Source organism: Odocoileus virginianus, chromosome 5, assembly GCF_023699985.2.
Source record: "Odocoileus virginianus isolate 20LAN1187 ecotype Illinois chromosome 5, Ovbor_1.2, whole genome shotgun sequence".
Lineage (NCBI taxonomy): Eukaryota > Metazoa > Chordata > Mammalia > Artiodactyla > Cervidae > Odocoileus > Odocoileus virginianus.
The window spans coordinates 14,389,206-14,404,886 of record NC_069678.1 but is presented as its reverse complement, the minus strand read 5'-3'; the positions used below and the strand labels follow the sequence as shown (position 1 = coordinate 14,404,886).

The window sequence follows — 15,681 nt, the reverse complement described above, 5'->3', positions numbered from 1 at the left end:
AACTATGACAAACCTAGACAACATATGAAAAAGCAGACACATTACTTTGCAAACAAAGGTCTGTCTAGTCAAAGTTACAGTGTTTCCAGTATTCATGTATGGATGTGAGAGTTGGACTATAAAGAAAGCTGAGCACTGAAAAATTGATGCTTTTGAGTTGGAGAAGATTCTTGAGAATCCCTTGGACTTCAGGAGATCCAACCAGTCCACCCTAAAGGAAATCAGTCCTAAATACTCATTGGAAGGACTAATGCTGAGGCTGAAACTCCAATACTTTGGCCACCTGATATGAATAACTGACTCGTTGGAAAAGACCTTGATGCTGGACAAGATTGAAGGCAGGAGGAGAAGGGGATGACAGAGGGTGAGATGGTTGAATGGCCTCACTGGCTCGATGGACATGAGTTTGAGTAAGCTCCAGAAGTTGGTGATGGACAGGGAAGCTTGGCGTGCCCCAGTCCACAGGGTCACAGAGTTGGACACAACTGACTGACTGAACTGAACTGATTAAGTATTCCAACTATATATATATATATATGATATATAGTGATATATATGATATATATATATGATATATAGTGATATATATGATACTATTTCTTCAGATGTGAAGAAATTGTAACTCAGTTCTTAGTGCTATCACAAGGTCATTAAAAACTGATAAAGATATTTTTCTGTTTGAAATGTTTTTTCTATGGTGGAACACATTTAAACAATAGGAAATGATGGTTAACCCTTTTTCTTCCCTCAGTTCCAGTGTCTCATCCTGTCCTCACCCTCAGGACTCCCAGGGTCCAGGCTGTGGTGGGGGACGTATTGGAAATTCACTGTGAATCCCAGAGAGGTTCTCCCCCCATCCGGTACCAGTTTTATCATGAAGATGTCGCCCTGGGGAACTGCTCAAGCCTCTCTGGAGGAGGAACATCCTTCAACCTCTCCCTGACCACAGAACATTCTGGAAACTACTCCTGTGAAGCTGACAATGGCTTGGGGGTCCAGCGTAGTGAGGCAGTGTCACTCAATGTCAGAGGTGAGTTGGTCCTGCCCACAAGCATCACAACCAGGGACTGTGTGTCTTCTCTCCCTGGCCTCCGAAGCGGAGCTCCAAGACTACTGCTTGCTGGGTAATAGCCCGGCGTACTTCCTGTTACAGAACCTCTAACTAAATTCTGGGGTCCTTGCTGTGGTTACTGTTTAGAAGCCTTGACTTTCCCAACAGCAGTTAAATAAGTCTTCTTGAGTGTGATCAAACAACAACAACAACAACAACAAAAAGCCTCAGTAAAAATGCAAAGAAGGTTTTTAAGAACATAGGCTGCATTTTGATCTATACAAAAGGTAAACTAAAGAATTCTAAGTATAAGTTTCTCTGCTCCAAAAATGTTGGGCCAGGTTTTTCTTTCATTGACTCCCAATGAACCTCTGCTCTTGAACTTCTTTCACTAACAGGGATAAATGGCCTCACATATCTCCTTTAATCCTTAAGATGAAGCACTGATTTATAAATGAGATCATTTTTTTATCTTCAGTTTTCAGGAGAGGAAACTGAAGCTTATAGAGGGGAAGTAATTAGCTTACAGACAGTTAACAATGGTAAAGCCAGGTTGAAAAACAAGCCTATCCAACTCTTAATGTAAATCTACATTATGACATCTCTCATCTTTTGATGAGATCTCATGCTTTAACACAACTTTTTAATAATTTATTATTTGAAAGAATACATAAACTTTTATTATAAAAAGAAATCAAATTGTACAAAAGGGACAATATGAAAAGTAAGGTTCTCTTTCTACCTGCATGCACACACTTTCATACCTACATGCTTCCAAGACATAACCGCTGTCAGTACTTGCAGGTGTATTTTTCTAGAAATATTAAAATATATTATAAAGGCATAGAAATTTTACAAGTAGAATCATACTACATATATAGTTACACACCTTGCATTTTTTACTTAAAAATTTTTTTTGGGGTATCTTTCATGTTTTACAAGTGAGTTGATTATATTTTCTCTAGTTTTTAGCAACTGCAAAAAATCTACAACAGAAATATTTGTACAAATATATTTGCAAATCCTTTTATAAAATTACTTGTTTATTTATGTGTATTTGGCTGTGCTGGGTCTTTGTTGCTGTGCGTGGGCTCTAGTTGCAGCAAGCACTGGCTACTCTCTAGTTGCAGTGTGGGGGCTCTCATTGTGGTGGCCTGTCCTGTTGCAGAGCAAAGGCTCTAGGGCACACAGGCTTCAGTAGTTGTGGTGCATGGGCTCACTCACCCCATGGCATGTGGAACTTTTCCCAACCAGGGGTCAAACCCGCATCCTCTGTGTTAGCAGACAGATTCTCAACCACTGTCATCACCAGGGAATCTCTTCTTTTCTAAATTGAAGTATAATTATTTTACAATGATGTGTTAGTCATGTTTTTTAATTTATTTTTTGATTGAAGGATAATTGCTTTATAGAATTTTGTTGTTTTCTGTCAAACCTCAATATGAATCAGCCATAGGTATTCATATATACCCTCCCTTTTGAACATCCCTCCCAGCTCCCTCCCTACCCCACCCCTCTAGGTTGATGCAGAGCCCCTGTTTGAGTTTCCTGAACCATAGATCAAATTTCTGTTGGCTATTTATTTTATGTATGGTAATGTAAGTTTCCATGTTACTCTTACCACTCATTTCACCCTCTCCTCCCCTCTCCCTATGTCCATAAGTCTATTCTCTATGTCTATTTCTCTACTGCTGTCCTGTAAATAAATTCTTCAGTACCATTTTTATAGATTATGGATATATGCATTAGAATATGATATTTATCTTTTTCTGTCTGACTTAATTCACTCTGTCTAATAGATTTTAGGTTCATCCACCTCATTAGAAATGACTCAAATGCTTTCCTTTTTATGACTGAGTAATATTCCATTGTGTATATGTATCACAACTTCTTTATCCATTCATCTGTAGATGGACATCTAGGTTGCTTCCATGTTCTAGCTATTGTAAATAGTGCTGCAGTGAACAATGGGATACATATGTCTTTTTCAATTTTGATTTCCTCAGAATGTATGCCTAGGAGTGGAATTGCTGGGTCACATGGTGGTTTTATTCCTAGATTTTTAAGGAATCTCTATACTGCCTTCCATAGTGTCTGTATCAATTTACATTCCCACCAACAGTGCAAGAGCATTCCCTTTTCTCCACAGCCTCTCCAGCATTTATTGTCTGTAGACTTTTGAAGGACGGTCATTCTGACCGCTGTGAGATGATATCTCATTATAGTTTTGATTTGCATCTCTCTAATAGTGGGTGATGCTGAACATCTTTTCATGTGTTTGTTAGCCATCTATATGTCTTTGGAGAAATGTCTGCTTAGGTCTTTTTCCCACTTTTTAATTGGGTTGGTTGTTTTTCTGGTATTGAGTTGTATGAGCTGCTTTTATATTTTGGAAATTAATCTTTTGTCAGTTGTTTCATTTGCCAATATTTTCTCCTATTCTGAAGGTCATCTTTTCACCTTGCTTATAGTTTCCTTTGCTGTGCAAAAGCTTTTAAGTTTAATCAGGTCCCACTTGTTTACTTGTATTTTTATTTCCATTACTGTAGGAGTTGGGTCATAGAGGATCTTGCTTTGATTTATGTCACTGAGTGCTCTGCCTATGTTTTTCTCTAAGAGTTTTGTAGTTTCTGGTCTTACATTATGTCTGTAATCCATTTTGAGTTTATCTTTGTGTATGGTATTAAGAAGTGTTCTCATTTCATTCTTTTACATGTAGCTGTCCAGTTTTCCCTGCACTATTTATTGAAGAGGCTGTCATTGCCCCACTGTATATTCTTGCCTCCTTTGTCAAAAAGGTACCCAGAGGTGCATGGGTTTATTTCTAGGCTTTCTATCTTGTTCCATTGGCCTATATATTTTTTGTGTGCCAGTATCATATTATCTTGATGCCTGTAGCTTTGTAGTATAATCTGAAGTCAGGAAGCTTGATTCCACCTTTTCCATTCTTTTTTCTCAAGACTGCTTTGACTATTCGGGGTCTTTTGTGTTTCCATATGAAGTGTGAAATTTTTTGTTCTAGTTCTGTGAAAAATGCCATTAGTAATTTAATAGGTATCTCATTGAATCTGTAGATTGCGTTTGGTAGAATAGTCATTTTCACAATATTGATTCTTCCTACCCAGGTACATGGAATATCTCTCCATCTACTTATCCATATTTTATTTCTTTCATTAATGTCTTATAATTTTCTGTATACAGTTCTTTTGTCTCCTTAGGTAAGTTTATTCTTAGATATTTAATTCTTTTTGTTGCAGTGCTGAATGGCATTGATTCCTTAATTTCTCTTTCTGATTTTTCATTGTTAGTGTATAGAAACATAAGTGATTTCTATGTATTGATTTTGTATCTTGAAACTTTGCTAAATTTACTGATTAGCTCTAGTAATTTTCTGATACTATCTTTAGGATTTTCTATGTATGGTATCATGTCATCTGCAAACAGTGAGAGCTTTACTTCTTTTCCAATCTAGATTCCTTTTATTTCTTTTTCTTCTCTGATTGCTATAGCTAGGACTTCCAGAACTATGTTGAATAATAGTGGTGAAAGTGAACACTCTTGTCTTATTCCTGATATATGGCAAATGCTTTCAGTTTTTCACTATTGAGAGTAATGTTTGCCGTAGGCTTATCATATATGGCTCTTACTGAGGTAGGTTTTTGCAATGCCCATTTTTTGAAGTATTTTAATCATAAATGGGTGCTGAATTTTGTCAAAGACTTTTTCTGCATCTACTGAGATTATCATATGTTTTTTTCAATTTGTTTGTATGGTGTATCACATTGATTGATTTCCATATATTGAAGAATCCTTGCATCCCTGGAATAAACCCAACTTGATCATGGTGTATGAGCTTTTTGATGTGTTCCTGAATTCTGTTTGCTAAAATTTTGTTGAGGAGTTTGGAATCTATGTTCATCAGTGATATTGGCCTGTAGTTTTCTTTTTTTGCGTTGTCTTTGTCTGATTTTGATATCAGGGTGATGGTGGCCTCATAGAATGATCTTGGAAGTGTTCCTTCCTCTGCAAGATCTTGAAAGAATTTTAGAAGGATAGGCATTAGCTCTTCTCTGAATGTTTGATAGAATTCTCCTGTGAAGCCATCTGGTCCTGGGCTTTTGGGAGATTTTTGATCACAGCTTCAATTTCAGTGCTTGTAATTGGGTTGTACATAATTTCTATTTTTTCCTGGTTCAGTCTTGGAAGATTGAACTTTTCTAAGAATCTGTTCATTTCTTCTAAGTTATCCATTGTTTTGCCATATGGTTGTTTGTAATTGTCTCTTGTGTATTTAATAATATTAAATTGTATAATTATTATATTATATTAATTATATAATTATATTATAATGTATTATAATCCTCTTCATTCTCTGTTGTAACCTCTACTTTTTCATTTCTAATTTTGTTGATTTGATTCTTCTCTCTTCTTTCTTGATGAGTCTGGCTAAAGATTTGTCAATTTTGTTTATCTTCTCAAAGAACCACCTTTTAGTTTTGTTAATCTTTATTACTGTTCTCTTTCATTTCTTTTTCATTTATTTCTGCTCAGATATTTATGATTTCTTTCTTTCTACTAATTTTAGGGTTTCTTTGTTCTTCATTTTCCAGCTGTTTTAGGTGTTAAGTTAGGTTGTCTATTCAATGTTTTTCTTGTTTCTTGAGGTAGGATTGTATTGCTATAAACTTCCCTCTTAGAACAGCTTTTGCTGCATCCCATAGGTTTTGAGTTTTCATGTTTTCATTGTTATTTATTTCTAGAAAATTTTTTATTTTCCTTTTGATTTCTTCAATGATTTGTTGGTTGTTTAGAAATTTATGTTTAATCTCCATGTGTTTGTGTTTTTTACAGTTTTTTTTTTTTTTTCTTGTAAGTGAGATCTAGTCTCATAGCATTGTGGTCAGAGAAGATACTTGATACAATTTCTATTTTCTTAAATTTACTGAAGTTTGATTTGTGACCCAAGATATGGTCTATTCTGGAGAATGTTCCATGTGCCCTTGAGAAGAAGGTGTACTCTTCTGCATTTGGACAGAATGTGCTGAAGATATCAATGAGACCAATCTCATCTAATGTATCATTTAAGACTTGTGTTTCCTTATTAATTTTCTGTTTTGATGATCTGTCCATTGATATGAGTGGCGTGTTTAAGTCTCCTAGTATTATTGTGTTACTGTCAGTTTCTCCTTTTATATATATTGTCTTATGTATTGAGGTGCTCCTATATTGGGTGCACATCTATTTACAATTGTTATGTCTTCGTCTTGGATTGATCCCTTGATCATTAAGAAGTGCCCTTCCTTATCTCTTTAATCTGCTTTGTCTTAACGTCTGTGTTGTCTAATATGAGGATTGCTACTCCAGCTTTCTTTTGCTTCCCATTTGCATGGAATATATTTCTCCATCTTCTCACTTTCAGTCTGTAAGTGTCTTTGGGTCTGAAGTGGATTTCTTGTAGACAGCATATATATGGGTCTTATTTTTGCATCCATTCAGCCAGTCTGTGTCTTTTGGTTGGAGCACTTAATCCATTTACATTTAAAGTAATTATTGATATATATGTTACTATTGCCATTTTCTTAATTGTTTGGGGTTGGTTTTGTAGATCTTTTTCTTCTCACCTCCCTAGGATGCCCTCCAACACTGTGCTGAACTCTGGACCTGCTCTGGGGGCAGCTTGGATTGTAATCTGGTCCTACTCTTGTGTGTTCTTGCCTCCAATGTCCACACCTATCAGAACTAGTGAATTTTCTTTAATGGGAGCTCTCAATGTCCTTTTATATATTCCATAGACAAAGAGTCTGCCTAGTTGATCATGTGGATGTAATCTGCAGCTTGTACAGCTGGTGGGGAGGTTTTGGGTCTTCTTCCTTAGCCACACTGCCCCTGGGTTTCAATTATGGCTTTATTTCCACTTCTGATGTGGGTCGTCCACTGGGGTTTGTTCCTGAGGCTGTCCTGGAGGACTTGGATCTGCCCCAGTGTGGGCTAGGTGTGGAGGTGGTGCAGCTGCTTGGGTTGCAGGGGTTCTGGCAGCACCAGGTACTCAGGGGAGTTGGCAGCTAGGGCATCAGGAAATATAATGCTCTAGAAGGGTATGGCAACCAGTATTGGCCAATACGTTTCAGTATTCTTGCCTGGAGAACCCCCTGACAGATAAGAGTTGGACACGACTGAAGCAACCCTGCGTGCATAGATGCAAGATTTTTTTTTTTTTTTTTTTTGCCTATGGCAGCTCTGCCCCAGTGAGGGTTGAGTGTGAAGGTGGCTCAGCTGCTTGACTTGTGGGGACCCTGGCAGCACCAAGTGTGTAGAGGACATGGACTGCCTCCACCACAGGAGTTATGGCCCTATCAGAATCTGTTTTCAGGCTTATTGTAGCTGGCTACCAGAAGGCCTCTTTGACTAGTCTTTCTCCATAGCTCTGCCTGTTCAGGCACTCAGAGGGCTCCCTTGCCTGGGGCCCTTCTCTGTTGTTTGGTGTGTCTGACACATAGAGGGCCCCCCCTTGACTGGGTTCCTACTCTGTAGATCAGTGCATCAGGCACTTAAAGGGGCGCCCTGGTTGGGGTCCTATTCTTTAGTTCAGTTCATCAGGCATTTGGTGGGCCAGCCTCTTTATTGTTTATGCTGGCCTGTAGGAAGAGAAAGGGTATGGTGATGACTCCACCCCCTAAGTGTGACTCAGCAGTATCGCCTTGCTTCCATGGCTGCCTGGCTTTCCTCCACAGGCATTTCCCACCACAGTCTCCTCCCTCATATCCCCTCGACCCATTTCTGCACAGTCAACAGCAGCCCTTGCCCTGGGATTGCTTCACAATCCCTACACTTCAACTCCCAGCTACTGTGCCTTCCAGGGGACCTGTATCCCTGTTCAGGGTATATTTGGCTGCAGTAAGGACTGTCTGATTCTCATTCCATTTAGGCTGCCACAGATCAGCTGTTTCCTTCTCAGCCTTAAATGTTTCTCCCCTGACTAAGACATTGCCCCAGTGTGGGGATTGGACCCCTATTTCAGTTCTCCCATCTAGGAGGGCAGGTCCAGTCCTACTAACAATCCTGTTTCCCACCCCCCACCCCCAGCCCAGTTTTTTGTGGTTCTATATATTCTTTTCTGCTGGTCAGGTATTCCTGTCCTCTCTCAGCTGGTATTCTCCGTGCACTTCTGTGTGTGAAGGTGTATTTCTGATGTATCCGTGGAGAAAGATGTACTCCATGTCTGCCATCTTGTTCTCCCTTGTTAGTTATGTTATTAGCCCTAACGAAAATAGTCTTATAAGTAGATTTGCTGGGTCAAAATTTAAGTGCATTTTCAATTTGATCAATATTGCCAAATCTCCATTCAGGAAAGTGTCTCAAATATGCGTTCCCACCAAGAGTCTATTAAGGTGCCTGTTAATCCACAATTCCATCATAATTATCTGTGCTGTATTAATCTTTTCCAATCTGATAGGTATTTTGTGTGTAAACAGTTAACCAGTAATGAGGAAGATAATATTTTTATATATTTATTGGCAATTTGAAGTTTCTAGTGGCTCATAGCCTTTTCACACTTTCCTGTTGGATATTTTTGTGCATTGAAAGCTGTTTTTGGATTCAGGTCACTAGGTTTGTCTGTCATACATGTTTTCAACCCATTTTCCTAGGTTGAGAACTGACTGTTATTATTTGTTTACATTATTTTTTGTTCATTTATAAATATGTTGGAGATAGGGCCTTCTATTGACATTTTGTTTTCCCCCCAGTTCCAGTGTCTCGCCCTGTGCTCACCCTCAGGACCGCCAAGACCCAGGTTGTGGTGGGAGATGTGTTAGAACTTTGCTGCGAGGCCCAGAGAGGCTCTCCCCCGATCCTGTACTGGTTTTATCACAATAATGTCACCCTGGAGACCAGCACATCTCACTCTGGACAAGGAGTGTCCTTAAACCTGTTGCTGACTGCAGATCATTCTGGGACCTACTCTTGTAAGGCCGACAATGGCCTGGGTCCCCAGCACAGTGAGGCAGTGACACTTTCTGTCATGGGTAAGTTTTCCATGCCCAGGCCACAGGGCAGGGAGGACAAAAAAATGTTCTCCAAGGATGTGCTGTGTGCCCTCTCAATACTTGACCAGGGTGGTGCCTCTCAAGAACAGGTACACAAAGCTGGAAGCATTCCAAGTTGTTATTTTCAGAAGTGTTTCTGAGAGTATGTAATCTGGATGGGAAAGGAGAGCCAAAGAGGACCACTGAATTTAATGCTCATCAGTTAGTATCATCCATCCTGACCCTCAACCCTCGCATCAGCCACAGATATAATCTTCCCCACAAAGAGAAGAGCCATTTCCTGTGCCACATCTATACCTACTTAATCTCAAGAGTCCTGCTCCCCTTGGTTCATCCTCTCTCCCAGGCATCAGCTTCAGGGGTCAGGCAGTTCAAGACCACAAGCCTCTCCCTCTGGCTCATGCCTGGGGTCTCCCCCTCAGGGCTGACAGGGAGCAAAAGCAGCCTTATTGCCACCAGTGTCACCGGGGGGCTGCTCAGCATGATGGCCATTGCTGCCGTGGCAGTGCTGTTCTACTGCTGGCTCCTGAGAAAAGCAGGTGGGTGACTCCCTGGCTAACCTTTGCTTGAGTCCCTGTCCTTCCTATCTCTGTTCCTTTAGGCTCATGCTGCCTTTGGAACCACCCCCAAGCTCTCAACAGCTTCTTTCTGCACAATTCCACAGCTCCTACCTTCCCCTCTAGATCCTCCAGAATTTGTCTTCTTCAAATGCCGAGTTGCCAAAACAGCCCTATTGGGTGGAAGTTACTTTTACAAGATGTTGTTTATCCAACGTGACAAATTGCAGTGTATCTCCCTCTCTACCTTTGAAAGACTCCCAGGGGACAGGAATAGAAAAAGAAAAACTGAGAAGTAGGAGCAAGAACATAAATTAAATGGAATTTTAATAACTTATTAATTTTATAAATGTATGGTACTTTCATAGTAAATAAGTCTCTTTTACCACATCCAATTATTGACTGTTGTTTTTCACAAATTCCAGGTTAAACAATTATGGATTGTGGGCTACTCTTTTGCATTATAACTACAAATTTCTGGAAGCCAGGATCAGTAGTTTTTGCCCAATCTGTCACCTCCACTGCAAATAACAAAGCAGGGTTCACATATTAGTGACAGTGACTCCTGGAAGTTTCTAGATGAGCCTCTAGGAAGACTTGTGAAGTCTTCCTTTTCCTGGACTCAATGCTTCTCTGCTTTTCTTTCAGGAAGGAAGCCTACATTTGATTCCTCCAGGTAAGGCCTGACTGTATTCCCATATGGTTAATGAAATGCCCACTGGGTATAAAAATGAAATTGAATCTGGTTACTGCTAAGAACAGGGATTCCCTCGTGGCTCAGATGGTAAAGAATCTGCTCTCAATGTGGGAGACCTGGATTTGATCTCTGGATTGGGAAGATCCCCTGGAGAAGGAAATAGCTACCCACTCCAGTATTCTTGCCTGGAGAATTTCAAGGACAGAGGAGCCTGGCATGCTATAGTCCATGGGGTCTTAAAGAGTGGGACACAACTGAGGGACTAACACTTTTACTTTCACTGCTGAGAGCACAGTCACTGCTTCATGTCACTGAGATGGGTTATGCCAATTCCATGTTGCCACCTCCCTTGGGTTATCTCAAGGCAATTCCCTGGACTTTCTCACCCACCAACTTAGCTAAACAGACCTTTATTTTTCTTTCATGCCTGCATGCTCAGTTGCATCTGACTCTTTGCAACCACATGGACTGTAACCCTCCAGGCTCCTCTGTCCATGGACTTCTCCAGGCAAGAATACTGTCATTTCCTTCTCCATTTTTTTTTTTTGTTTTCTTTCAGCAAGTAATTGCTTTTTACTTATAAACTTACATCCTTGGCCCACTGTTGCCTAGTTTGTATGAGTGATCACCATGACCACAGAATCCATCCATTTCCTAACATGCTCTAAGGTTAGTAAGCCTGGAAAGCTCTGATTAGGTCATGGCCAGCCCAGCCTAACCAATATCTGTTGTGATGACAGCCAAGAAGATGAAGTCACACAACTTTGCCATCCAGAGACACCTCTCTGCTAACAGGAGGTGGGGCCTGTGAGGGGGCTGCCACCTTGAATTCCCAAGGTTGACTTTAGGAGCCACACCACAACTATTCCTGGGCAAGCTTATGGTAACAACATCCAAACCACCCCAAGCTACTCTGAGCCTTTCTAACTATGGATTTCTCTGAGATACCAATCTTTCTGAATGTATAGACTTTGGAGCCAGGTTTGAATCTTGGTTCTTTCCTTTTTTAGTTACATAGTCTTCAGCAAGTCATCTGTTAGAATCTCAATTTTTCCCATCTATAAAATAGAGGAAAAAACAGAATCAACTTAATATTGCTATAGGTACTAGCACAGAGCTTGGTACATATCAGATACATACCATAAAGTCTGGATTAATATTATGATTTGTAATTTAATAGTCCCTAACAATAGACTGTTTGTTATACACTCATCTATGTTTTCAGGCTTGGCAACTATCCTGTGATAAAGACTTGCTAATAGGGAATGATCCTTAGAACTACTTTTGCAGGATTTCTGGGAAACATCAATGTTTCTGTCTCATAGGAATCCTTCAGCCCCAGATCCCCAAGAGTCCACCTACCACAACGTACCAGGCTGGATAGAACTGCAACCAGTATACAGCAATGGTGAGGACTGAGAGCCCTCCATTTGGGCAGGGACTCCAGGGTTGGCTTGGGAAGGGGTGGGACAGGAAATGAGGAAGGGGCAGTGCAGATGCTCAGAGGGCTCTGCTCCCTCTAGAGAATAGCTATGAATGGGGGACAAAGAAGTAGCAAGACAAGGGGGCATGAATCTTAGAGTCCTCTCAAGTGTCAACTTCTCTCCAAGTAAATCCTAACAGAGGAGAGGTGGTGTACTCAGAAGTCTGGAGTGTGAAAAAGGAGAACAAAGTCACAGGTAAGACCCAAGGACCCTTGATTTTGGCGATTGATTGCTCTGTGTGACTCATTCTCCACCCCTTCAGTAGGTCTGGGCTAACCAGACATAGAGATGCCCCTTGTGCTGGGTCACTGGACTTCTTGAGTTATGCCCAGCTATATTACTGGGATTAACTCAATCTTATTGTGCAGAACTGCTTTCTCCATTATCTATGGATGGCCTCAGTATCATCTGAGTAATGAAGCCACTGCCCCCAGACAGTCACTTAATTCCTCAGAGTTTCCATGTCCTGTCTGTGAAATGAGACAGGACTGTCTTCAATGCCTGTATCTATTTTTTTACTGCTGCTGTGGCAAACAACCACAAGGGCTTAAACAATCAGTTCAGTTTAGTTCAATCGCTCAGTTTTGTCCGACTCTTTGCACCCCCATGAATCGCAGCACGCCAGGCCTCCCTGTCCATCACCAACTCCCGGAGTTTACTCAAACTCATGTCCATCGAGTCAGTGATGCCTCCCAGCCATCTCATCCTCTGTCGCCCCCTTCTCCTCCTGCCCCCAATCCCTCCCAGCATCAGGGTCTTTTCCAATGAGTCAGCTCTTCGCATGAGGTGGCCAAAGTATTGGAGTTTCACCTTTAGCACCAGTCCTTCCAACGAACACCCAGGACTGATCTCCTTTAGGATGGACTGATTGGATCTCATTGCCATTCAAAGGACTCCCAAGAGTCTTCTCCAACACCATAGTTCAAAAGCATCAATTTTCAGTGCTCAGCTGTCTTCACAGTCCAACTCTCACATCCGTACATGACCACTGAAAAAACCATAGCCTTGAATAGACAGACCTTTGTTGGCAAAATAATGTCTCTGCTTTTTAATATGCTATCTAGGTGGGTCATAACTTTTCTTCCAAGGAGTAAGCATCTTTTAATTTCATGGCTGCAATTACTGTCTGCAGTGATTTTGGAGCCCCCCAAAATAAAGTCAGCCACTGTTTCCACTGTTTCCCCATCTATTTGCCCTGAAGTGATGGGACCGGATGCCATGATCTTAGTTTTCTGAATGTTCAGCTTTAAGCCAACTTTTTCACTCTCCTCTTTTGCTTTTATCAAGAGGCTCTTTAGTTCCTCTTCACTTTCTGCCATAAGGGTGGTGTCATTTGCCTATCTGAGGTTATTGATATTTCTCCCGGCAATCTTGATTCCAGTTTGTGCTTCTTCCAGCCCAGCATTTCTCATGATGTACTCTGCATGGAAGTTAAATAAGCAAGGTGACAATATACAGCCTTGATGTACTCCTTTTCTTATTTGGAACCGGTCTGTTGCTCCATATCCAGTTCTAACTGTTGCTTCCTGACCTGCATATGGGTTTCTCAAGAGGCAGGTCAGGTGGTCTGGTAATCTCATCTCTTTCAGAATTTTCCACAGTTTATTGTGATCCACACAGTTGAAGGCTTTGGCATAGTCAATAAAGCAGAAATAGATGTTTTTCTGGAACTCTTTTGCTTTTTTGATGATCCAGTGGATAAGGCAATTTGATGTCTGGTTCCTCTGCCTTTTCTAAAACCAGCTTGAACATCTGGAAATTCATGGTTCTCGTATTGTTGAAGCCTGGTTTGGAGAATTTTGAGCATTACTTTACTAGCATGTGAGATGAGTACACTTGTGCAGTAGTTTGAGCATTCTTTGGGATTGCCTTTCTTTGGGATTGGAATGAAAAGTGACATTTTTCCAGTCCTGTGGCCAGTGCTGACTTTTCCAAATTTGTTGGCATATTGAGTGCAGCACTTTCACAGCATCATCTTTCAGGATTTGAAATAGCTCAACTGGAATTCCATCACTTCCAATAGCTTTGTTCATAGTGATGCTTTCTAAGGCCCACTTGACTTCATATTCCAGGATGTCTGGCTCTAGGTGAGTGATCACACCATTGTGATTATCTGAGTCATGAAGATCTTTTTTGTATAGTTCTTCTGTGTATTCTTGCCACCTCTTCTTAATATCTTCAGCATCTGTTAGGTCCATACCATTTCTGTCCTTTATCGAACCCATCTTTGAATGAAATATTCCCTTGGTATCTCTAATTTTCTTGAAGAGATCTCTAGTCTTTCCCATTCTATTGTTTTCCTCTCTTTCTTTGCATTTATCACTGAGGAAGGCTTTCTTATCTCTCCTTGCTATTCTTTGGCACTCTGCATTCAAATGGGAATATCTTTCATTTTCTCCTTTTCTTTTCGCTTCTCTTCTTTTCAAAGCTATTTGTACACCCTCCTCAGATAGCCGTTTTGCTTTTTTGCATTTCTTTTCCATGGGGATGGTCTTAATTCCTGTCTCCTGTACAATGTCACTAACCTCTGTCCATAGTTCATCAGGCACTCTGTCAGATCTAGTCCCTTAAATCTATTTCTCACTTCAACTGTATGATCATAAGGGATTTGATTTAGGTCATACCTGAATGGTCTAGTGGTTTTCTCTACTTTATTCAATTAATTCTGAATTTGGCAATAAGGAGTTCATGTTCTGAGCCACAGTCAGCTCCTGGTCTTGTTTTTGCTGAATGTATAAAACTTCTCCATCTTTGGCTCCAAAGAATATAATCAATCTGATTTTGGTGTTGACCATCTGGTGATGTCCATGTGTAGAGTCTTCTCTTGTGTTGTTGGAAGATGGTGCTTGCTGTGACCTGTGCGTTCTCTTGGCAGAACTCTATTAGCCTTTGCCCTGCTTCATTCCGTACTCCAAGGCCAAATTTGCCTGTTACTCCAGGTGTTTCCTAACTTCCTACTTGGCAGGAGGAGAAGGGGATGACAGAGGATGAGATGGCTGGATGGCATCACCGACTCGATGGACATGTGTTTGAGCAAACTCTGTGAGTTTGTGATGGAGAGGGAGGCCTGGTATGCTGTGATTCATGGGATCGCAAAGAGTCAGACACGACTGAGCGACTGAACTGTACTCAACTTTTGGATCTCAGTCCCCTAAATGAAAAGGACATCCTTTTTGGGTGTTAGTTCTAAAAGCTCTTGTAGGTCTTCATAGAACCATTCAACTTCAGCTTCTTCAGCATTACTGGTTGGGGCATAGGCTTAGATTACCATGATATTGAGTGGTTTGCCTTGGAAATGAACAGAGATCATTCTGCCATTTTTCAGATTGCATCCAAGTACTCCATTTTGGACTCTTTGTTGACCATGATGACTACTCCATTTCTTCTAAGGGATTCCTGCCCACAGTAGTAGATATAATGGTCATCTGAGTTAAATTCACCCATTCCAGTCTGTCTTAGTTCGCTGATTCCTAGAATGTCGACATTCACTCTTGCCATCTCCTGTTTGGCCACTTCCAATTTGCCTTGATTCATAGACCTAACATTCCAGGTTCCTATGCAATATTGCTCTTTACAGCATCGGACCTTACTTCTATCACCAGTCACATCCACAACTGGGTATTGTTTTTGCTTTGTCTCCAACCCTTCATTCTTTCTGGAGTTATTTCTCCACTGATCTCCAGTAGCATATTGGGCACCTACAGACTTGGGGAGTTCCTCTTTCAGTATCCTATCATTTTGCCTTTTCATACTGTTCATGGGGTTCTCAAGGCAAGAATTCTGAAGTGGTTTGCCATTCCCTTTTCCAGTGGACCACATTCTGTCACACCTCTCCACCATGACCCGT

General features: G+C 40.8%; 1 protein-coding gene across 8 annotated transcripts in view; it reads left to right on the top strand.

The window, feature by feature from the left end:
* The window catches only part of FCRL5 (Fc receptor like 5), a 63,120-nt gene that overhangs the window by 43,658 nt on the left and 3,781 nt on the right, over positions 1 to 15,681 (top strand). For 6 of the 8 annotated variants that reach the window (XM_070467557.1, XM_070467560.1, XM_070467559.1 and 3 more), the window contains 6 exons: positions 752 to 1,030; positions 8,797 to 9,075; positions 9,519 to 9,635; positions 10,302 to 10,329; positions 11,676 to 11,758; positions 11,961 to 12,029. In XM_070467557.1, the coding sequence (XP_070323658.1) occupies positions 752 to 1,030; positions 8,797 to 9,075; positions 9,519 to 9,635; positions 10,302 to 10,329; positions 11,676 to 11,758; positions 11,961 to 12,029 (855 nt within the window). The remainder of the gene's footprint in view (positions 1 to 751; positions 1,031 to 8,796; positions 9,076 to 9,518; positions 9,636 to 10,301; positions 10,330 to 11,675; positions 11,759 to 11,960; positions 12,030 to 15,681) is intronic. The other 2 variants (XR_011487714.1, XM_070467558.1) reach the window with 2 other exon arrangements.